General features: G+C 51.2%; 1 protein-coding gene across 1 annotated transcript in view; it reads left to right on the top strand.

Annotated features, from left to right (window-relative positions):
- Nucleotides 1-24498, top strand: part of F8 (coagulation factor VIII) — a 906500-nt gene that overhangs the window by 835071 nt on the left and 46931 nt on the right. The window contains exon 24 of the mRNA XM_069648978.1: nt 4026-4174. Coding sequence (XP_069505079.1) covers nt 4026-4174 — 149 coding nt within the window. The remainder of the gene's footprint in view (nt 1-4025; nt 4175-24498) is intronic.

Here is a 24498-nt window from a genome sequence, read left to right as displayed (position 1 = left end):
CTGAGCAGCACATAAGGTATCCAGTGTGGGGGCACTGAGCAGCACATAAGGTAGGTAACCAGTGTGGTGGCACTGAGCAGCACATAAGGTAGGTAACCAATGTGGGGGCTCTGATCAGCACATAATGTAACCAGTGTGGGGGCTCTGATCAGCACATAAGGTAACCAGTGTAGGGCACCAATCAGCACATAAGGTATCCAGTGTGGTGGCACTAAGCAGCACATAAGGTAGGTAACCAGTGTGGTGGCACTGAGCAGCACATAAGGTAGGTAACCAGTGTGGGGGCACTGATCAGCACATAATGTAACCAGTGTGGGGGTTCTGAGCAGCACATAAGGTAACTAGTGTGGGTGCTCTGATCAGCACATAAGGTATCCAGTGTGGGGGCACTGAGCAGCACATAAGGTAGGTAACCAGTGTGGTGGCACTGAGCAGCACATAAGGTAGGTAACCAGTGTGGGGGCTCAGATCAGCACATAAGGTAACCAGTGTAGGGCACCAATCAGCACATAAGGTATCCAGTGTGGTGGCACTAAGCAGCACATAAGGTAGGTAACCAGTGTGGTGGCACTGAGCAGCACATAAGGTAGGTAACCAGTGTGGGGGCTCTGATCAGCACATAATGTAACCAGTGTGGGGGCTCTGAGCAGCACATAAGGTATCCAGTGTGGGGGCACTGAGCAGCACATAAGGTAGGTAACCAGTGTGGTGGCACTGAGCAGCACATACGGTAGGTAACCAGTGCGGGGGCTCTGATCAGCACATAATGTAACCAGTGTGGGGGCTCTGATCAGCACATAAGGAAACCAGTGTAGGGCACCAATCAGCACATAAGGTATCCAGTGTGGTGGCACTAAGCAGCACATAAGGTAGGTAACCAGTGCGGGGGCTCTGATCAGCACATAATGTAACCAGTGTGGGGGCTCTGATCAGCACATAAGGAAACCAGTGTAGGGCACCAATCAGCACATAAGGTATCCAGTGTGGTGGCACTGAGCAGCACATAAGGTAACCAGTGTGCTGGCTCTGATCAGCACATAAGGTATCCAGTGTGGTGGCACTGAGCAGAACATAAGGTATCCAGTGTGGTGGCACTGAGCAGCACATACGGTATGCAGTGTGGTGGCACTGAGCAGCACATAAGGTAGGTAACCATTGTGGGGGCACTGAGCAGCACATAAGGTAGGTAACCAGTGTGGGGGCTCTGATCAGCACATAAGGTATGCAGTGTGGTGGCACTGAGCAGCACATAAGGTAGGTAACCAGTGTGGTGGCACTGAGCAGCACATAAGGTAGTTAACCAGTGTGGTGGCACTGAGCAGCACATAAGGTATGCAGTGTGGTGGCACTGAGCAGCACATAAGGTAGGTAACCAGTGTGGGGGCACTGAGCAGCACATAAAGTATCCAGTGTGGGGGCACTGAGCAGCACATACGGTATGCAGTGTGGTGGCACTGAGCAGCACATAAGGTAGGTAACCAGTGTGGGGGCTCTGATCAGCACATAAGGTAACCAGTGTGGGGGCTCTGAACAGCACATAAGGTAGGTAACCAGTGTGGTGGCACTGAGGAGCACATAAGGTAGGTAACCAGTGTGGGGGCACTGAGCAGCACATAAGGTAGGTAACCAGTGTGGGGGCTCTGATCAGCACATAAGGTGACCAGTGATGGGCGCTGTCTCCTGTGCAAGGTCCCTGTATGGGTTTACTGTATCACAGCTCACCTTACAGTGATGTGCTGCTGGGGTACTTTGCATCCCTTTCACTTTTCTCTTGATGCATGGTTGTTAGCTTTCTGATGAGCTTGTGGGAGTGGACGGCGTTCTGCTGTTGTTTCTGAAGCACTTGATCTTTGGTGTTCTTCCTGCCTTCTCAGGTCAGGAAATGCCATATAAGGCAATGCATTTTCATGGGATATGGCTTGAATCCCTGGGTAATATGAGGTTGTGTGTGACCTGGCCGGATATGGGGATGGGACTTTCTGGCCGAATCCACATTCCAGCCAGGGAATGTCTATTGCTGGGCAGATGTGGGGTTTAAGTCTCCCCAGGAGTGGACATCCTTACCTGTTTGAATGGTGCTGGCCCTTGCTATTGGTGGGCTGGGACAGCATGCAGTCGAAAGTTAGGGTAAGAAGAGGAGCCCAGCAGCTGTTTCTCAGATCAGCCACTGGAGCCAAGGCCCCAAAGAAGTGGAACACAAGCTGACTACTCAGAAGACTGCCGCTGAGGACAACTAGCATTGCCAAAGCCAAGTCCCATTGAAGCCCTATCTCTCTTACTGCGATCTTAGAGGATACTCATCTAGGCTTCAACCCTTGAAATGGTGGCTCCTCCTAGTCCAGACCTCTGGCATGAGAAACCCGCATCCAGAACCCATCAGAGGTTTCCTGGGCCCCGCCTATGGCTGACTAGCCTATAGAAAGCCTCCTAGCACTGGGATTCTATGGGTCTAAAGTCAATGCTGTGACTCTCCCTTGCCTGGACGAGATCGATAGCCAAGGGTCTCCCTGCCCATGATAGCTCACAGTGTGATGGGATTTGGAGATTTCCCCTAAAAACATTTTACTTACCTTTTGCACTGCCAAAGTGATTACTCAACCTATTTGCGTTGCCAAAGCTTGAACTGGTCGGACTTTCAAGACGTTTTACCCCCTACTCAGGGAGTTACCTAAAGCTTTAACTCTGTTGAGGCACTGGGCCTACTTACAGGTAGGGGAGGGCTGCTAAAGCTGCATTGGTCTGCTAACACAGAGTATATGGTTTAGGTTGTACATGCATTGTTTCTCCACTCTGCTGCATGCAGGCTTTGTTGTTTCAGTAATGCCAACTTATTTTACTGTTTGTCAGAAAGTGCAGGTGATCTCACTTTGGGATCACCAAATGTGTGTACATATAGGTTTATAAGCCTGTATTCTTAGAGATAGCGGCTTTGCTTTTATTGTACTGGCCTAATACATGAGTATATTTGTGTACTCCTGTGTTGCCTACTCCATTTGAGTGCTTTATGTGTGCTTAGCTGCACTATTGCGCACACCCCATCTGCCCTGAAGGCTGACTTCCCGCTCAGTCTACATTACCTTGACAGTGTCTGGCTAGACCAAAGTGCCAATTGCCCAGTTCAATAACCTGGGCGGCCTCTCAGAACCCTCGCCCAGGGCTGAATCCATCTCGACACTGGGTGCAATCAGGGGTGTTGCTAGTGCTGGATAAAACCCGGGGCTAAGCTAATGTCGGAACTGTTGGGACTGGGGGCTAGCTAGCCTTTTGGCTGTAGCTCCTGGGATACTATCCAGGGCTACAACCAAAAGACCAGGGGCTATAGCCCCCTGAGCCCCCCCCTAGCAACGCCTCTGGCAATCAGTGATGCTTACTGGACACACGCACACACTTGCACGTCTCCATGCTTAACATACAATTCTCTCCACAAACACTGCAGTCCTCTTTGTGATACCATGGTCTATCTCTCTCTCTTTCTTTCTTGTTCACTCTCTCTCTCTCTCTCTTCCCCATTCTCTCTCTCACTTTCCCTCTCTCTTCCCCCTCTCTCTCACTCTCTTTCGCTCTCTCGCTCTCTTTCTCTGTCTTTCTCTCTCTTTCCCACTCTCTCTTTCTCTTTTTCTCACTCTCTTTCCCTCTTTCTCTCTTTCTCTCACTCTCTCTCTCTCTGTATATTTCCCTCTTTCTCTATGTCTCTCTCTCTCTCTCTCTCTCTCTCTCCCTCTCTCTCTCTCTCTCTGTCTCTCTCGCTCTCTTTATCTCACTTTCTCTCTCTCATTTTCCCCTTCTCTCTTTTACTATCTCTCTTTCTCTTTCTCTCTCTTTCCCTCTCTCATTGTCTGTCTCTTTCTCTCTCTCGCTCTCTCAATGCTCTTTCCTCCTCTCTCTCTTTTTTCGCTCTTGCTCTCTCTCGCGATCTCTTTCTCTCTCCTTTTCCCCCTCTCTCTCTCTGTCTCTGTCGCTCTCCCTCTCTCTCTCTCCCTCCCTCTCTGTGCCGACTTACTCACTTACCTCGTCTTCTTTTCTAGGCTGTTCAATGCCCCTTGGAATGGAGAGCAAAGCCATTGAGAACAAGCAGATCAAAGCCTCGTCCTACGTGGATACTGTCTTCGCTACCTGGGAACCGGGTTTAGCAAGACTCAACCTGCAGGGACGGATCAATGCCTGGAGGCCGAAGGTAACCAAAGTGTCCACATTCTGGCAAAGTGGCTGTCCCCCAAAGGCGCCCAGTCTGGTGATGTTGCATATCCCCTAGGAGTCCTTAATCCGGCACAGTGGATATTCCCCAAAAGGCACTCAGTCCAGCGTAGTGGCTGTCCCCCGAAGGCCCCCAGCCTGGTGAAGTTGCATATCCCCTATGAGTCTTTATTCTGGCACAGTGGATATTCCCCAAAAGGCACTCAGTCCAGCGTAGTGGCTGTCCCCAAAGGCGCCCAGCCTGGTGATGTTGCATATCCCCTATGAGTCTTTATTCTGGCACAGTGGATATTCCCCAAAAGGCACTCAGTCCAGCGTAGTGGCTGTCCCCAAAGGCCCCCAGCCTGGTGAAGTTGCATATCCCCTAGGAGTCCTTAATCCCGCACAGTGGATATTCCCCAAAAATGTACTCAGTCCACTTCAGCACAGTGACTGACTGTTCGACCAAACGTCATCTGTCTGGTGTTGTGTCTATCCCCAAAGTGTGCTCAGTCCCGTCTAATGACTATTCCCCAGTTTCTCATTATGCTATAGTGGGTAACCCCCAGAGGTCTTAAGCCAGACTAGTGGCTGTCCCCCAAGGGGCGTGCATCTTGCAGTGCTACTTTAGAAACCTGTTCATTTTTAGTGCATGCGAAGGGGAGACCTCCCTCAAATTATCACCAATATGACAACTGTGATTTGCTTCAATAGTTAATGATTTCACGTGAAGTATCGCCCCCAAGGATCATGAGTCTGACATTAGAGATCTCCCCCTAAGGGGTCATGGGGGTCATGAAAACCACAGGAGGGTGCCTTAAGTGGTGTCCAGTTTGACAGAGCTTGTGTTTGCCAAGAGGTCTTGGAACTAAAGTCAGCAGTGTTCCCCTCCAGTGAACGAGTCTCAATTTTACACAGAATTCCGGAAGGGGCCTCGATCTCACTTGGGCAATCCCATTAAAGGATCTCTCATAATGATTGGATCCACTGCACGATTCCTTATGAAGATGCTAGGTTTTCCATGAGGGCAACTGCCCGCAACATTGAGCCCTTGGCTAGGGTGAGACAGCAGCCTTCCATTGCACCAGGCTGCAGGGACCCTGGCACCCTCTACCCTTCTACCATCCCAGCCTACCTCAGCCGTTTCCTCCCCCATCCCTACCTACCCCTGCCCTCCTCTCCCTCCACCCTGCATGTGGAGTCATGACTGGGGAGAAGCCCACGCTATGACAGGAGTAGAGTCTTTTCCAAGTACCTCAGGCACTTGTACCTGCTCAGCTGGAGAGTGGAAAGAGGTGGTGATAGTAAGAGGAGAGTGGTGTCCAAGCAGAGGGAAAGGGGAAGTGCTGGATTGAGTGCGCTTAGTGCAGAAAGCGGCGGTGCAGGGAGTGCAGGAGGGCACCACAGTACAAGCGGTGGCAGGCAGGAAGTAGGTTACCAGAAAGAGGAGGTAAGGACTGAGGCAGACAGAGAATGGAAAAAAAGAGGCTATGTACTGAAAGGAAGGTTAGGGTACAGTCGGATACGATCCCGGAAGTAGAAGAAGGCAAAGGAAAGAATCCCTGTCACAGACCCAGGGACCCAACAGTGTAGTTAGGTGGGCCAGAGTATGTGAATCTCACAGGAATATAGGCTCAACAGAAGCACATTTGAGGATCCAACGACACATTAGTCAAGAATTCGGTCCCATTTCCCTCTCTATCCTGCACCCCCCGACTGTGACCCGCTGTAATCCCTTGTGTCCCCCCTAAGTACAGCACCCCGATGATTCCCAGCTAGGTCTGCACTTTATAATCCCATACACAAATCCCAAGCAAATCCCATACACAAATCCCATGCAAATCCCATACACAAATCCCATACACAAATCCCATGCAACAATCCCATACACAAATCTCATGCAAATCCCATACACAAATCCCATACAAATACCATACACAAATCCCATACACAAATCCCAAGCAAATCCCATACACAAATCCCAAGCAAATCCCATACACAAATCCCATACACAAATCCCATACACAAATCCCATACACAAATCCCATACAAATCCCATACACAAATCCCATACACAAATCCCATGCAACAATCCCATACACACATCCCATACACAAATCCCATATACAAATCCCATACAAATCCCATACACAAATCCCATACACAAATCCCATACACACATCCCATACACACATCCCATACAGAAATCCCATACACAAATCCCATGCAAATCCCATACACAAATCCCATACAGATCCCATACACAAATCCCATACACACATCCCATACACAAATCCCATACACAAATCTCATACACAAATACTATACACAAATCCCATACACAAATCTCATACACAAATCCCGTGCAAATCCCATACACACATCCCATACACAAATCCCATACACAAATCCCATACTTCTCTCAGCCTTACCAACTGTAGCCGTAATAGTCTATCTTTCTAAATGTGTCCTTATTAGAGTACCCTAATACTGTACCTTGTTGTGCATCTCTCTGGGTTACTGCTATATAAAAGCCAGCACACATGTGAACATAGATAGGGGGGAGAATAGGATGTAGCCAAACAGAGCAAAAGATGGCAGGGCAGAGGGCGTCAGGGATGAGGGCGAGAATGGCAGAGGTAGGCAGGGATGAGGGCGAGAAGGGCAGAGGTAGGCAGGGATGAGGGAAGGAAGGGAAGAGGTAGGCAGAAATGAGGGAGGGAAGGGCAGAGGCCAACCTGGATGAGAAAGGCAATGTTAGGAGTAGGCAGGGTTGGGGGAGAGAAGGGCAGGGGTAGGCTTGGATGATGGAAGGGCAGAGGGCGGCAGGGATTATGGCGAGAAGGGCAGAGGTAGGCAGGGCTGAGGGAAGGAAGGGAAGAGGTAGGCATGAATGAGGGAGGGAAGGGCAGAGGCCAACCTGGATGAGAAAGGCAACGCTAGGAGTAGGCAGCGTTGGGGGAGAGAAGGGCAGGGGTAGGCTTGGATGATGGAAGGGCAGAGGGCGGCAGGGATGAGAAAGGCAATGGTAGGAGTAGGCAGCGTTGGGGGAGAGAAGGGCAGGGGTAGGCTGGGGTGATGAAAGGGCAGAGGGCGTCAGGGATGAGGGAGAGAAGGGCAGAGGTAGGCAGGGATGAGGGCGAGAAGGGCAGGGGTAGGCTGGGATGATGGAAGGGCAGAGGGCGGCAGGGATGAGGGCGAGAAGGGCAGACGTAGGCAGGGATGAGGGAAGGAAGGGAAGAGGTAGGCATGAATGAGGGAGGGAAGTGCAGAGGCCAACCTGGATGAGAAAGGCAATGGTAGGAGTAGGCAGGGTTGGGGGAGAGAAGGGAAGGGGTAGGCTGGGATGATGGAAGGGCAGAGGGCGGCAGGGATGAGGGAGAGAAGGGCAGAAGTAGGTAGGGATGAGGGAGAGAAGGGCAGACGTAGGCAGGGATGAGGGAAGGAAGGGAAGAGGTAGGCATTAATGAGGGAGGGAAGGGCAGAGGCCAACCTGGATGAGAAAGGCAATGGTAGGAGTAGGCAGCGTTTGGGGAGAGAAGGGCAGGAGTAGACTGGGATGATGGAAGGGCAGAGGGCGGCAGGGATGAGGGAGAGAAGGGCAGAGATAGGCAGGGATGAGGGAAGGGAGGGGAGAGGTAGGCATGAATGAGGGAGGGAAGGGCAGAGGCCAACTGTATCAACCTATATACACACTGTAAATTACTGTTCAGCACTGTAACCAAGCTGAGAAAAACCTTGCTGCGCCTGCGCCCTCATACCTTTGGGTCTGGCGCGCAGTATAAATGAATAAACAAACAAACAAACAAACCTGGATGAGAAAGGCAATGGTAGGAGTAGGCAGCGTTGGGGGAGAGAAGGGCAGAGGTAAGCAGGGATGATGGAAGGAAGGGAAGAGGTAGGCGTGAATGAGGGAGGGAAGGGCAGAGGCCAACTGTATCAACCTATATACACACTGTAAATTACTGTTCAGCACTGTAACCAAGCTGAGAAAAACCTTGCTGCGCCTGCGCCCTCATACCTTTGGGTCTGGCGCGCAATATAAATGAATAAACAAACAAACAAACAAACCTGGATGAGAAAGGCAATGGTAGGAGTAGGCAGCGTTGGGGGAGAGAAGGGCAAAGGTAGGCAGGGATGAGGGAAGGAAGGGAAGAGGTAGGCATGAATGAGGGAGGGAAGGGCAGAGGCCAACTGTATCAACCTATATACACACTGTAAATTACTGTTCAGCACTGTAACCAAGCTGAGAAAAACCTTGCTGCGCTTGCGCCCTCATACCTTTGGGTCTGGCGCGCAATATAAATGAATAAACAAACAAACAAACAAACCTGGATGAGAAAGGCAATGGTAGGAGTAGGCAGCGTTGGGGGAGAGAAGGGCAGAGGTAAGCAGGGATGATGGAAGGAAGGGAAGAGGTAGGCATGTATATGATTTGATAGTTTATTTATATACTGCCTATACTGCGCTTTGCAACAATGTGTTACAAAGCGCCTCAAGGCAAGGGAGGGAACAAGGGAAAATGCAATGACATTCTTACAGGCCATGAACAGTAAGGATGTGAAATTAACTGTTGTACTCGGTCTGACGACATTCCAGATAGTGCAAGAGCTAAGACTTAGATAAGGGAGGGGGAGAGTGGGAAGGAAAGGGAAACAGACAGGCGACTACCGTACTAGGTCTGACGACATTTCTGGTAGAGCCAGAGAAAAACAAAAGTGAGGGAGAAGGGTGCAGAGAGGGAGGGGAGAAACAAAACAAGTGACTATCGTACTAGGCCTGATGACATTTCAGGTAGTGCTGGAGGGGGGGGGAGGATAACAAGTAAGTGGAGGAGGGAGAGGATAGACAAGGTTGCTATCATACTAGGTCCAGGGACAATTCTGATAGAGTAAGTGCATAGAAAAAAGTAAGGGGAGGAGGGGAGGAGGTAGGACAAGGCAGAGGGGAGGAGAGAACAGAGAGTAAGCAGTCAAAAGAGTGGAGACGCAAGAGGGGAGAGCGAATACAATTGCACAAGTCAGTAGTAACACATAATGTTGCAAGCCAGGATACAAGATGAAGATGGGAACAGCATGATTCAGGGCCACCATGAGTTCAAGATGCAAAGGAAGTCCAGCAAGAGAGTTGAGAAAGGGTGACGCATCGTGAAAGAATGAAGTCCATAAAAGTGAAACCCAGCATTGGCCACAAGACAGTGATAGTGAAACCAGAATGTATCAGGACAGACTCCTGCAGAGGTAGGCTGGAGGGGGTAAGGGGGAGCAGGGTAGAAGAATCAAGCAAAACAGGCAACACGTGTGCGGGAAGGGGAGGCACAATGGAACATCACGGGGGGACTTGAGGGGGCGGGGATGGCCTGTGGGGACAGAGGGAGTAAACCCATGTTGGTGCACGTTTACCTGCTGTCTGAGCAGGGGGTCAGGTCCTGGGTCCTCCTGGTACGAACAGGTCCAAACGGGAATTGCCCTATTCTTTGTCTGCCCTTCGCTTCGGATGCGAGAGACGCTCTTGATCTAAGAGTTAAGAGCAGGAAAGAAGAGGCAGGGCTAAGAAGGTGGGTGGTGCTTAGGCCATGTGACCTAGATCCACCTACACCTGCTCCCCTTCTGGGTGAGGGAAGGGCAGAGGCCAACCTGGATGATAAAGGCAATGGTAGGAGTAGGCAGGGTTGAGGGACAGAAGGGCAGAGGTAGGCAGGGATGAGGGCAGGGCAGATACAGGCATGGATGAGAAAGGTAATGGTAAGAGTAGGCAGGATGAGACAGAAATGAAGGAGGGAAGGGAATAGGTAGGCAAGGAAGAGGGAAAGAATGACAGGGCAGTAGGCAGGGATGAGGAAGGGAAGGGCAGAGGTAGGCAGAAATGAGGTAGGCAAGGGGTAGGAAGGGTAGAGAGGTAAATGCAGGGGTAGGCAGGGATGAGGGTAGGCAGAGATGATAGACAGGCAAAGTTGGGCAGGGATGAGGGAGAACGGGCTAGAGGGAGGCACGAATGAGGCAGCAAAGGGTAGAGTTAGAGATAGACAAGAATGTGGGTGGGAAGGGCAGAGGTAATCAGAGATAAGATAGGGAAGGGGGAGAGATCAATAGAGACAAGGGGGTTAAGGGCAAAGGTAGGCAAGGATGTGAAAGGGAATGATAGGAGTAAGCACTGATGTGGGAGCGAAGGCAGAGATAAGAGAGAGAAGGGAGATAAGGGAGAGAAGGGCAGAGGTAGACAGGGATAAGGGAGCGAAGGGCAGAGGTAAGAAGAGGTGAATGTGAATGGCAGAGGTAAACAGGGATGAGGGGGGAAAGAGCAGAAGTAAGAAGGGGTAAAGAGGAAGGGGAGAGGTAGACAGGGATGAGGAAGGAAAGGCCAGAGATGGGCAGAAATGAGGGAGGGAAGGGGTGGGCATAGGCAGGGATGATGGAGTGAAGACAGAGGATTTAAAGAATGAGAGAAGGGCAGAGGTAATTATGGATGATGGATGGGCAAAGCTAGGCAGGGATGAGGGAGGAAGGGGTAAAGGGAGGCAGGGATGAGGCCGACAGGGTAGAGGTGGGCAGGAATGAGCGAGAAAAGGGCAGAGGTAGTTAGGGATGAAGGAGTGAAGAGGATTTGGGGTTGTTTTACCTCAGATGAAATGTCTGTGATGGAAATGACCGCATGAGAAATGTACGTTATACAAAATTGTTTGTACATTTCCATTTCGGACATCCACGGTAAAACAACCCCAAATCTATAGAAACACTAACAACCCACCCACACACCCAACATCCCCCAGCCCCACTTACCTTTCATTCCGATGCGCTGTGTCCCTGCAACTCTGGTTCCCTTTCACTTTCGTGATCGGTAACCGGCGCTGCAGCGTCCTTTCCTTTTTTTTCGTGATTGCAGGACAGCTGCGGCGCACACCCCTGCAGCCTCTGCCCACAGTATAGTAAGCAGGGGTTGGTGGGACAGCCCTGCAGCCCCCGCAGACCTAGACTGAATCCAAATGACCTACCCAACCAAAAGTCAAACTTTTGGTAGGTAGAACGTTTGGTGGTACCTATTTTCGAACTTTTATATGGGTAGGTCATTTGGATTTAGTCTTTTTGGCTGAAACCGTGAAAACAGAGGTAGTCAGGGATGATGGAGGGTGAGGTTGAAAGGTAAGAAGGGGTGTATGGGAAGGGTAAAGGTAGGCAGGGATGATGGAGGGAAAAGCAGAGAGGGGCAGGGTAGAGGGAGGGACGGTCATAGGTAGGCAGGGGTGAGGGAGAGAAAGGTAGAGGTAGTTAGGGCTGAGGGAGTGAAGGGGTAGGAAGGGAAGAGAGAGGTAAAGACAGTGGTAGGCAGGGATGAGGGAGGGAAGTTCAGAGGTAAGAAGGGGTGAAGGGTAAGGGCAGAGGTAGACAGAGATGAGGGAGGCAGGACAGAGGTAGGTAGGTATGAGGGAGGGAAGGACAGAGATAGGTAGGATAGAGGGAGGGATGGGCAGAGGTAGGCAGAAATGAGGGAGGGAAGGGGTAAGAAGGGAAAAGAGGTCAGCTGGAATGAGTGAGGAAAGGGCACATGCAGGCAGGGATGATGGAGGTGCAGGGGTAGGCAGGGATGAGGGTAGAGGGGGTAGAGGGAGGCAAGGATCAGGCAGGGAAGGTGGAAGTAATTAGGGATTAGAGAGGAAGGAAAGAGGTAGGCTGGGTTGAGGAAGAAAAGGGAATGGTAGGTATGGAGGAAAGTGGAAAGGGCAGAGGGAGTCAGGGATATGACAGGGCAGGGCAGAGATCCACAGGGAGGAGGGAGGGCAGAGGTAGGCAGGGGTGAAAGAAGGAAGGGTGGAGTTAGGCTGGAGCGTTTAAGGGTATAAGCCATGCAAAGACATACAGGTGGGCGGGCAGTGGTGACAGGTAAACTTTCAAACGAGTGGGACACAGGGTTCCTGTCCTGAATGGAAAAGTGAGTTGAATAAGGAGAACCAGCCGGGTGATCTTTCACAAAAATACATTACATTAAATCTGCATTTTAAAACATCAATACATCAAATAAAAAAGCAAAAATAAGAAAGAGGATAAGTTAAAAACCATTTCATCAATCATCGTATAAAGCCATTAATGACAGTACATCATCATCGCTATTAACAGGGCACCGCCCTGCTTTGAACGTGTACATTACCTTTGCCCGCAATTCCATTATCCAGCAGCATCCGAACAATTCCTGTAGTTAAATATTCCTCAATGCCTGCATTAATCCTTTCCCACATATCATTTTGGGCCATGGAAGCACATTTTCTAAAAAACCTTCCCAAAAATGTAGATCTAATTTCAACCAAACCTGTGCGATTTACCATGATGTGTTTGAGGGACTGTGCCCCTACAGCGTGCAGAATCCACACTTCTCCTCTGTTAAATCAGAATGAAACGATCTGATAAAACCTCCCCAGTTGGAAGAAGCTTTAAGCAAAATCTTTAAAACTGTTCACAATAAAAGGGGCACAGGAACTGTTCATGATATTTGGGCAAGTTACCCAGTGGTTTATCAGTTCTAGAGAAGGAAGACTGCAAATGGTAATTTCTGGTTTCTATCCAGTATTTTCTCCAGCATGGGGTCTGGCATGGATTCACATGCTCATGAATATTCCCCGTCGTCAGGCTGGGAATCCTCGGTAAAGAAAAAACCAGTATCAGTTTCGTTTCTGATCTGTCTTTCGTAGTAATAACCAATCACTGGTCTCTGCGTCATACTGACCACAGCCAATGACTGCCCTCTACCTAAGCACCGCCTCTGGCAGCCATCTTCAGATTTTTACCGCACGTTCATGTGTTGGGATCCTCGTGCTATTGCTCTCGAGCGTTAGTGCTATTTTTTCGCGCTTTTTCACAAAAACTTCGATTCTTTCGGTCAAAAGAGCCTCAAGCTCCACCGATCCTACATCCGATCAACGGGGACCCGTGTCGGATTCATCTGTGCCCCTCAAGGGTGAAGATTTCGTCGAGCTACACTTCGGAGGACTCCAGAAGCTTCTCAGGCCCGGTCTCGGAGATGGCCCAGGAGAAGGGAAGCTCGACGCCCGGAAAGCTGTTCAGGGCCTGCCCTGGATGCCAGCTGCAGAACGTCTTCAAGGAGGACGAACACTCTTTCTGCCTTTACTGCCTTCATGGGGACAAGACGCACGTGGAGAAGGACTGTGCGTTTTGCGGCAACATGTCGGAACGGACCATGAAGGACCGCCATCAACGTCTCGCCAGCTGGCTGGAGGGTAAGAGCCCGTCTGGCGAGAAGAAGAAGAAATCTGAGCGGTCTTCTAAGACCTTTGAGGGCGCCCCGGCGACGGGGGCCCAACATAAGGCCAAGCACCGCGAGTCCGCTGGCACCGGGAGCGCCGAACGGTCGGGCTCTACGGGCGCCAGGCAGGGCGCACCCTCCCCGGCACCATCAACCACGAGCCAACGCTCTGGGTCGGGTAAGAGGAAGGCCGAGCACCCGGCGAAGCTCCTGGAGAGACCCCGGTCGAGCTCTAAGGCAGAGGAGGAGCGTGGCAGTGCCCCCTCCCTCAAGGATAAGGCGGTGAGCGCACCTAAGGTGGTGAAGGCCTTGATCCATTCGACCAAGCCCTCTATCGAAACGGTCGCGGCGGCCCTGGCCCAGCCTGTGGAGGCTGCACCAGTGGTGGCGGCCTCGGGGCCCAGAATCTCCCTGCCTCCTCGGAGGGAGTCTTCTTTCGTGCCCATCGATAGGACCCCCGTGAAACCCTCCGTGGGGAAGAAGGGGGGGCAGGGCGTCGTCGGAGATTCGGCCTCAACCTCAGAAGAGGAACTGATCGAGGTCTTAAGCCACGGCCTAGGCGTGGAACAAGACCAGCCCGTCGGAATGGGCCCCGACGCAGGTGACGACGACGACATCGTCGAGGATACCGACGGGGCCCCTGCTCGCCCGTCGGATTCCCCTCTGCCAGCGCCGCAGGACAACTCAGCGGCCATTTTGTTGGCTATACAGTCCTTATGCTCCGAGATAAGGACGAGACTACCGTTACCGACGGAGGAACCTCTCCCGTCGGGGGATCCAGAACCGGGACCTTCTGGTGTTCCCCCTACCAAGAAAAGAAGGATCCATCCACCGCCTCCTTTTCAACCATCGCGCCCCATCCAGCCCTCCTCCCCGTCCACCCGAGGGGATGATACGGGGACTGACACGGCAGCGACGGGTACGGACGACGAGGCATACGACGAGGATTTTCCGTCGTCGCCTCCCCCCAGGGCTTCTCCGCCCGACGAGATTGGATCGTTCCACTCAATGATCGCCAGGGCATCCGAGCTTTTCCAACTCTGCCCTGAGGAGAAGAAAAAGGAAGGCTTCCTTTACCAACGGCGCGAGACCAAGAGGAAGACGGTCCTCGCAGTGCCTCTGTTGGACGACATTTGGGATGAGGGCCTTTCCCTCCTCAAGAACCCTTCCACGACGCCAGCGAAAAGAGACCGGTACGAGAAAAAGTACCGGGTCCCGGACTCGGCCCCCCTATGCCTCCGGGCGCAGCCTACCCCGGACTCCGTCGTCTCCGCGGCAGCCAGGAAGAAAGCGGGGGGGGGTGCGGCCTCCACGTCGACTTCCCCGCCGGACGGCGAGGGAAAGAAATTGGATGCCATGGGACGCAGAGTCATCTCGTCGGCGGCGACGACGATTAAAGCGGCCAACGCCTTGGCCATCGTGGCCCGCTACGACAGGGAACTCTGGTACAAGATAGCTCCCCTGCTGGATTTTCTGCCGGACGACAAGAGGGCGGAGGCCCTTGAGATCCTGCAGGAAGGTGAGGTGGCCTCGGACCACGCCATCACCGTGGCGACGGACATCGCCGACACTGGGTTCCGCCAGATGGGCAACGGCGTTTGCCTTCGACGGCGCGGATGGCTCAAGGCTACGGACTTTCGGCAGGACGTCCAGAACAGGGTCCTGGACATGCCCTTCGACGGGAACAACCTGTTTGGGAAGACAGTGGACGATTCCCTTCAGGCCATCAAGGCGGATACGGAGACGGCCCGGGCCCTTGGAGTGCTGCAGCAACGGCGGACGCCCTTTCGGAGCGGCGGAGGCAAGGGCGCCTCCAAAGGTTCCGGCGGCGGTTTCGCTTCCTACCGTCAAGCGGCCCGCTCGTCGTCGCAAGAGGCCTACAGAGGACGAGGCAAGTCTGGCGGCCCCCGCCGTCGTCGCCAAGGGGGCCAAGGCGGCAAGGCCGCGTCCAAGCAGGATTGAACCGGCCGTGGGGTCGGGCCCCCACCGAAGCACCCCGGTGGGAGGCCGGCTGGCGGGCTTCGTCAGCGTGTGGGAGTCCATCTCCACCGACCGTTGGGTGCTGGACGCCCTGGCCCGGGGCCACGCGCTCGAGTTTCAAAGAAGGTGCCCGCGCGTCCCCCCCGTGGCCAGGAAAGAACTTCACGTCCCTCAACTTCTCCTGGAGGTAAAGGCGATGCTCAGGAAGGGCGCCATCGAACTCGTCCCAAAGAGGCTTCGGGGCTCCGGAGTCTACTCGCGTTACTTCCTCGTGAAGAAGAAGACGGGAGGATGGCGCCCCATCCTGGACCTGCGACGCCTGAACAAGTTCATCAAGGCGCAGAAGTTCCGGATGGTCACCCTCCAGCACGTCCTGGGTCAGCTGGAGGAAGGAGACTTCCTATCGTCGTTGGATTTGGAGGATGCCTACTTCCACATTCCCATCCTAAAGGGGCACCGAAAATTCCTCAGATTCGTGGTCCAAGGGCGTCATTACCAGTTCAAAGCCCTTCCCTTCGGACTGCGGTCGGCACCCAGGGTTTTCACCAAGTGCCTCGCACCGGTGGCGGCGCAGCTGCGCCGCGAGGGGATTCACGTCTACCCCTACCTGGACGACTGGCTCATCCGCGCCAAGACGAGGGAGCTCGCCGTGGTCCACACGGCAAGGACCGTCCAACTCCTCACGGACCTGGGATTCTCCGTGAACTACGCCAAATCCCACCTGGTGCCCGCGCAAGTCGCACTGTTTCTGGGAGCGAGGCTCGACACAGTGTCCCTTCTGGCCTCCCCGTCGGAGGAGAGGACCAGGACCATCTTGGGCAAGGTGCAACGGATGTTGGTGGCCGACGCGGCCAAGGTGAGGTCCATCAAGTCCCTCCTCGGGATGATGTCTTCCTGCATCTACCTCATTCCCATGTGCAGGCTCCGGATGCGCCCGTTGCAAGAGTTCCTGGATGCGCGCTGGATCCAGACGACGGGCAGCTTCGAGGAAAGGATCAAGCTCGACGAGAGTTTCCGACGAGCGATACGGTGGTGGGGCACCCGCGCGCATCTGACGGCGGGCATGGACTTCCAGACCCCAGCCCACCAGGTGACTGTGACCACGGATGCCTCCCTAGAAGGGTGGGGAGCGCACACCGAAAATCTGCACGCAAGGGGACTCTGGCTCCCGACGGAGAAGTCCCTGCATATCAACGTCCTGGAGCTCCGTGCAGTGTTTTGGGCCCTCAGGTCCTTCCTTCCGTCCCTCAAGGGCAAGGTGGTGAGGATCTTCACCGACAACACCACCACCATGTTTTACATCAGGAAACAGGGCGGAACCAGGTCCCCAGCGCTGTCCAAGGAGGCGCAGGACCTGTGGCATTGGGCCGTCGCCCAAGGGATTCTTCTGGTGCCGTTTCATCTGGCAGGGATAAAAAACACCATCGCCGACTCACTCAGCAGGGAGCTGCGCTCGTGCCACGAGTGGGAACTACGGCAGGATCTGGTGGATCGCCTCTTCCGACGGTGGGGCACACCCCAGATCGACCTGTTCGCGACGGCGACGAACACCAAGTGCCGGAGGTTCGCCAGCAGGTTTCCCCAGACGAGGAGCATGGGCGATGCTTTCTCGTTCCCCTGGGAGGGCCTGTTCCTCTACGCGTTCCCTCCCTTGCCTCTGCTAATCCGGCTCGTCAACCAGCTCAAGAGGTCACGGTGCAGGATGATCCTCGTCGCACCTGCGTGGCCGAGGCAGATATGGTTCCCGGACCTTCTGGACTTGTCGGCGTCCCCGCCAATCAAGCTGCCGGCGGACGCGGATCTACTCTCCAGGGAAGGAGGCGCCATCCTCCACCACGACCCGAAGTCGCTGAACTTGCAGGCCTGGCTCCTGCAGCGCTAGAGTTTGGAGGATACGACATACCGGCCGACTGCAGAGAGGTTCTTGCAAAGGCCAGGGCGTCCTCGACTCTTAAATGCTACGGACACAAATGGAAGAGGTTCTCTGTCTGGTGCCACGCACAGAAGATTAACCCTCTACGGATTACGGCTCCCCAAGTGCTGCCGTACCTGCTGACGCTGGCCAAAGCTGGTCTGGCACACGCGTCCATCAAGATTCATCTTGCTGCGATCTCCCGATACACCAGAACCACGGGCAGGACGTCCTTGTGGTCTCATCGTCTGGTGAAAGAGTTCATGAAGGGACTGTTCAGATCGTTCCCGCCGGTGAAGGCTCCGGCCCCGGCGTGGGAGCTCAACGTGGTACTGACCAAACTCATGGGACCTCCGTTCGAGCCTCTGCACTCGGCCCCGTTGAAGTTTCTATCGTGGAAAACAGCTTTTCTCGTGGCCATCACCTCCGCACGACGAGTGGGAGAGATCCAGGCCCTTTCCTGCAAGGCACCGTACTTGACTTTCCACGACACGAGGGTAGTGCTCAGGACGCACCCCTCCTTCATGCCCAAGGTACCGTCGGACTTTCATCTCAACGAACCCTTGGTGTTACCTGTGTTCTTCCCGTCGCCTTCGTCGCCGGCTGAGAGGACTTTGCACTCGCTGGATGTAGCTAGAGCGCTGAAGTTCTACGTGGACCGCACGAAAGGTTTTCGGAAGACGTCACAACTCTTTGTGAACTTTGGACCTGTCAATCAGGGGAAGGCTCTCTCGAAGGCTTCCATCTCCAGATGGCTCTCCGGCTGTATCATGTACTGTCACCGGTTGGCAAACCGACCGCTGCCTGGCCGTCCGAGAGCCCATTCCACCAGAGCGATCGCAGCTACCACGGCGTTCCTATCTGGTGTGCCCCTGCTGGACATATGCAGGGCTGCTACGTGGAGGTCGACGCACACCTTCACGAAATTCTACTGCGTCGACCGGGATTCCAGGGAGGAGTCCAGGGTCGGCCAAGCAGTGCTGCGCAACCTGTTCGCCTGAGGTGAGCCTGGTGAGGAGGTAAGATGCTTAATGTTGAGTTGATGTGATGCTTAATGTTGAGCCTTTGCCACCTCCCGTGGTTGTGCATGTGTGTACTGCTATGTATTCTTTATTCATGAGCATGTGAATCCATGCCAGACCCCATGCTGGAGAAGGAACAAGTTACTTACCTGTAACTGTTGTTCTCCAGCATGGGTCTGGCATGGATTCACATGCGAACCCTCCCGCCTACCCCTCTGCGGCTCTTCACTTGGTCATACTGCCACTTCACGTGCTTCCAAATCTGAAGATGGCTGCCAGAGGCGGTGCTTAGGTAGAGGGCAGTCATTGGCTGTGGTCAGTATGACGCAGAGACCAGTGATTGGTTATTACTACGAAAGACAGATCAGAAACGAAACTGATACTGGTTTTTTCTTTACCGAGGATTCCCAGCCTGACGACGGGGAATATTCATGAGCATGTGAATCCATGCCAGACCCATGCTGGAGAACAACAGTTACAGGTAAGTAACTTGTTCCTTACAGACCTTTACTTGCTGGGGACTAGTCTTGAGGTCCTCCAATGTTTTACCACATTCAGACAAAGTGTCTGCGCAAGTGCTTCAATTACCAATAAGAGTTTGCATTTTTTCAGGGTAAGCGTAGTTAGCACGTTTTCATAAAGAGAGTCTTTAGTGGGCAGCATGACCTTCCTGTACTCTGATATTGCACGCTAATTAAACCAGGAGCGCAGGGATTGCAAGCCAAGTGCAAATCGCAATTAATATATCGGAACAGAGATGGCAGATTAAATACCCTTTTCCAAACTCTACCCTCTATCCTTTCCCAAGGTGAAGTAAAAGAAGAGGGATCAACTTCAGCACCATAGAGAGCCTTCGGTACAACTATCCCAATATAAAATTGTATTAATGGGACTATACTAAATTTGCTAAATTGAGATAAAATCTTCTTAATTTGATATGTCAGTTGAGCAAACTTGTTTTCTAAAAATTGTATATGGTAACTAGTGTTGAGTTGTGCCATTAAACAAAAGACCCAAGAAATAGTTGTTTTCATTAAATTGATTTGATTTTTGTTAATGTACCAAATACATTTATTATCGACTCTTTTGGGGAACCTTATAAACTAGACACTAGATTTCATCTGGTTAATCACTAGGTCATTGCAAAGTGCATAATTACTCAATGCAGTCAACATCCTCTGGAGGCCAATTGGGGTACAATCCATTAACATAACATCATCCGTGTAAGCCAACCAGCCGATGCAATCAGTTCCCAATTTAGGGCTTACAAATGATGCTTCCTCCAAGGCGATATGCAGATCAGCCAAATACAGATTAAAAAGACAAGGGGCATGTGTGCAGCCCTGGCTGAGACCTTTTGTAATTTTAATAAGTTCAGATATATTTACTTCCATATCCAATCTAATTTGTATTTGGTTCTCCAAATGTATATTCTCTAAGATTGGCAGTAAGGAGCAAGGAATCTCCCAACGTCTATGTTTTTACCACAAAATGTGTTGATTTATGGTATTGAAGGCCTTGGAGAAATCAGCCATTGCTGTTTACAGCTATGTTTCTTGGTTGGACCACACAATATATCTTAGTGTAGTCATAACTAAACAATTTAAAGATGTCACCATGTTTTTACGAAAGCCAGTCTGATTTTTTTGCAAAGTTTTCTTAGCAGAGATCCACTCCTACAGGTTCTGCAATACAATAGCAGCAAAAGTCTTACTGTCAGCATCCAGGAGGGCCATCGGCCGATAAGTCATAGGATCCAGCCAATCGCCCTTCATAAATATTGGAACTACAACAGAATGTCTCCACGTCTCAGCCAATTCACGGGTGCATATGATGTCTTTAAGAGGAAAGTATAGAACCTCAGACACTAGTTCTTTATTCATTTTAAAGATTGTGTTAGTAAGGCCATTACTACCGGGAGCTCTGGAACTAGAAGCCAGTGTTATCACACGCCCAGTATCTTCTTTCTGAAAGCTACGTTTCCACGCGTCCTCCTTTCTAGCGTCAACCCTGGGTATATTAGGACCATTCATAGCCTGCGCTGCATACACCATCTGCTTTCAGTCGCAGCACCGGTCTGTGTTTCGCTTTGCAACTGAAATGGTGCAGCTATCCGGCTCCACAAACAACACGCATCTTTTTTAATTGGACGAATTAACATCGTTCCCCATCTTTTTGAACTTGTTCCTGTTCATGGGAATGGAGCCAGCTGTCAATTTTCCTTTTCAATACTCAGTATGTCTCATTCTCTAGAGGAAGTTTTCTAAACTGCCTAATTGCCGCCCAGGCTCTTTTTTTTAGTTCCTGACTGTGTTATCTAATCTATGTTGGGGAGTCCCTTTCCATTTCCTTTGGCTTAGTGGCTCATCTGTGTCCCACAGGAAAGGGTTAAACCCCTGACTTGTGCAGCTGACCTGGAATAAATCCATCTGATTTCCCAGAGTGATGGAACTCTCTAATTTTTCCATTAGGGAAGTGCCCCTTTCCTAAAGTTCCTGATACCGTTTTTACCACCATTTACCAACAGATTCTACAGTTGAAAGCTGTTTTAGTTATTATTTCAACTGGGACCGTCCCTACCACCATGTTATGGTCACTCAAGTTGGTACATTTTTTAAACAAGGATCTCGACATTACAATATTATCAATCACCGAAGACCTGGCACCACTTCTCCATGTGCAATTTGCTTCCTGGTCGCCCATGATGTTACCATTAGCAATCAGTAGGTCCCATTCAGAGAACAATGCCTTTCATTAAACTTTATTTGCTGCTTCCCATCAATTCAGTATTCATGTCCCCAGCTAGTATTATAGTAGCTTCATTGTGGCATAGCCAATCTCCTAGGATTGCTGATATGTTCACCAAGAATGTGTCTAGTATTGTTGTAATTGGTTATTTAAATCATGCTTAGTACCCAGAGGTTTCTAAGCGCGGACCCAGGGATCGAACCTGTGTTGCTCTGCGTCGTCTTGCTTCCAAGGCGAGAGATTTGCCCCTGTTCCAATACAGGTTAATAAGAAGAACAGTAGCACTGCAGCCCTGTAGATTGAGATCAATTTGGAGACCCAATATACCAGGCACATCACTATTTACAATGTCTGTATGCAATACTTGTGTATTTCTGGTGGCTACTAGAAGTCCACCGGAGGACCTTCCAACCACATGTTTGTTGGACATTTGCTGCACAGTAGTTTGACCATCAATTCTGATTTTTTTTTTCTACGCCAAGTCTCTTGCAATAGGATCACGTCATGCCAGGTTGCCAGCCAAAGATTTGATTTTCCTGCTCATGGCACATACAACCCTTATAACCTCTGGTGTTCCAGGTGATCATTTTAAATTCCCTTTTTTGTTATAGGTTATTTTCGGGAGCAGAGTTCTTGACTGCTTCCCGCTGCAGTACTCCCAATAGTCATGCCCAACCACCCTGGTCTTCCGTGTCCTTTGCTTGACTTATGATCTCAATTAATGATCCCATCGACTTTACGTCATTGCTACAGGCGAAGGCGTCAGGCTGCAATGCAGAATATGGTTCTTTCCTGCCACTCTGGGCCTTTGGAGTCAAGTCCAACCACTTTTGTTTACTATGGACTTGACAACCCAGTTTTTTAAATGAATCTTGGGCTAACAGAACGGCCCTAGTAATAAATGTTGACTTAAAAGGAATTTCAATCAGATCCGTTCCAGTTTAATCTAGAAAGCTGATATAATCTATGTCGAAAGCGGACACAGTATCCAAAGACGGAACTGCCTGGAGCCATTTTAGAATATTTGACCGATTCTGTCCTATAGTTGTCTTAAGTAGAGGATCAAGATGAAAATATGCTCTGTTTGCACAATCTGTGTCACCTTTCGCCTTCCAGCTCGCGCCTTCCTCTGACTAACAGCGATCCTTCTGGGACTCCTTTCAACATGTTGATCTTACATTTTTAGGACAATGCTGTGCAGATTTATGTGTCTCTCCGCGGCTCTGTTTTTCAATATCAACTTTAAAAAGGTTAAAAAGTGTTCAGAGCTTTTGGTTGTTGGTGCACAATGCATAACCGGAGGGCCCCCAGCCTCTAGGGCTTGGTCAACCTTTGAGTTTGCGTTATGATTCTCTGCCCGTGTTAGATTGAAAAGGCCTGGCCATGCTAGTCCCACCAGCATCACAGTCTTGTTTGGGTCTACTGACCGAGTTAAATTTGGCTGGACCAGGTTATCTCTAATGTTAATACCATTACCACCTTCTTCCATTCTTTCCAATAATTTAGCTGGTTTCGATGGTAGATTGAATATTTGCGCCCAACGCTTCTTAGCCAGCTCTAACGACTGTTGGCTAGAACTAATATGTGCCGGAGTCGGTAAAAGACCACTGCCGACCGGAGTGCCCTCACCAGTACAGTCAGCGTACCCCGTTTGCGATCCTATTGTGGTTTTAGCCAAAATCACAGGGGGCACCACCTGTGAGCTAGTACTAACCTGTGAGGATGCTCTAACCAATAGCGGTTCACAGTCAGCGTTCTCTGCTTGCTATCGAGGTTTTAGCCAGCGTCACAAGCGGCACTACTTGTTATTTAGCCACGGAGATTACACTAGCCAATGTCGGATCACTGTCAAAGTTTATGTCCTTCGCCTCAGTGGTTAGTTTATCCAACACCACTCCTTCACTATCAGGGCCGGGCCCACGGCATACTACCATATGAGCCTCTGGCAGCGCCACCGACCTAACTCTTCCGGAATCTTCATTTCCGTCAGTCTTGGCGGCCTGGCACCCCTGCATCTCTGCCTCTGTAAAGTGAAGATTTCGGAGAATTTTTCTGGAGTTCAAACTCTGTTGATTTTTCCTGCCATTTTTAGATTCTCTAGCCGCTTTCTTAGGACACACTTCAGCTTGCAAGGTTTCCACGGTTTCTGGTCTATCCTTATGTTTATTTCATCCCTCCTTTTGAAGGATCTGTAGACCAGTTACCTGAGTTATATCATCCACCCTGACCAGCTTGCCCTTTTTTGGAACGTAGAATTGCTGAGAATAGGGGTAGGTGCCCTGGCTTCATCACGAATATTTTCATAGAGTTCTATCAATACGATGTAGTGTATGATTCATAGCGATGCTCCCTGTGCCATCCGGCCCCTGAGCTAAATTGCTCTAGGCCATAAACTCAGGGAGGCCTCAAAATCAATAGCTGGTAGTGATTCTCCCAGCTCTGACAGGTTTTATTTGATTTTTAAAACGCCGTACCTGAGTTCGGATTCTAAGCGTGGATCCGGGGTTCAAACCTCTGTTGCTCTGCCGGGTCTTGCTTCCAAAACCAGGGTGTTGCCCCTGAGCTATCCTCCGTTCCCGGTGCGTTATTAGAGCAGTTATTCATAGATTTCAGATCACTGGAGGCTTGGACTGAAATCACATTCGCTCAATCATTCAAGGAACCAACCTCACCCACGCAGGCGAGCAAACATGCGGTCAGTTAAGTGCCCAAGTCCCTCCCTGAGTTTTACTTTGGTGGGTAATAGGCACCTAACCTCAATGCTAGAGCCAGCACTAGGGGAAAAGCCCGTGATTCGTTCTTTCAGCCTTTACAGGCGTGGCACAAACAACGTTGTTATGCCCAGGCTTAGCGGTTGGATTGTTCCCGACGGCTGCTTCATCAACTAGGGCCAGCTCAAGCAAAGCTGCAGGTGTGATATGTAAATCTACACATATCATTTGGCTCAACCCCTCCTCAGTTCATGATTCCATTGATTTTAGGACGACCCGTTTATATTTTTGGGGTATTTTTGTGCCCATCAAAGAAATGTTATGTGTTGCCTTCTGCTGGTGCCTCTTTTCAGTTGCCTGTGGAGAAGCCATCCTAATGTGTGGGGCAACAGCCCATGGAGGCTCAGTTGAGGGGTCCTTAACTACGGACTACCTATCTCAATCAAAAGCGACAATGGGCCGCCGTTTACAGGGGAGGATTTCAAAAAGTATCTACAGGAACTCAATGTGAAGTATCATCACATCACTCCAAGACACCCCCAGGCAAACGGGGATGTAGAGCGATTTATGAGGACTATCAATAAAGTGCTCAGAGTATCTAAGGCTAACGCCAGCCCCTGGAAGGTTGACCTTTTCCGATTCCTCCGAAATTACCGGGTCACGCCTCACAGCACAACCGGCATTCCGCCTGCGGACCTCA

The sequence above is a fragment of the Ambystoma mexicanum genome, chromosome 2q (genome assembly GCF_040938575.1).
Source record: "Ambystoma mexicanum isolate Mex_15411 chromosome 2q, UKY_AmexF1_1, whole genome shotgun sequence".
Lineage (NCBI taxonomy): Eukaryota > Metazoa > Chordata > Amphibia > Caudata > Ambystomatidae > Ambystoma > Ambystoma mexicanum.
This window is presented reverse-complemented; position numbering and strand designations above follow the sequence as displayed.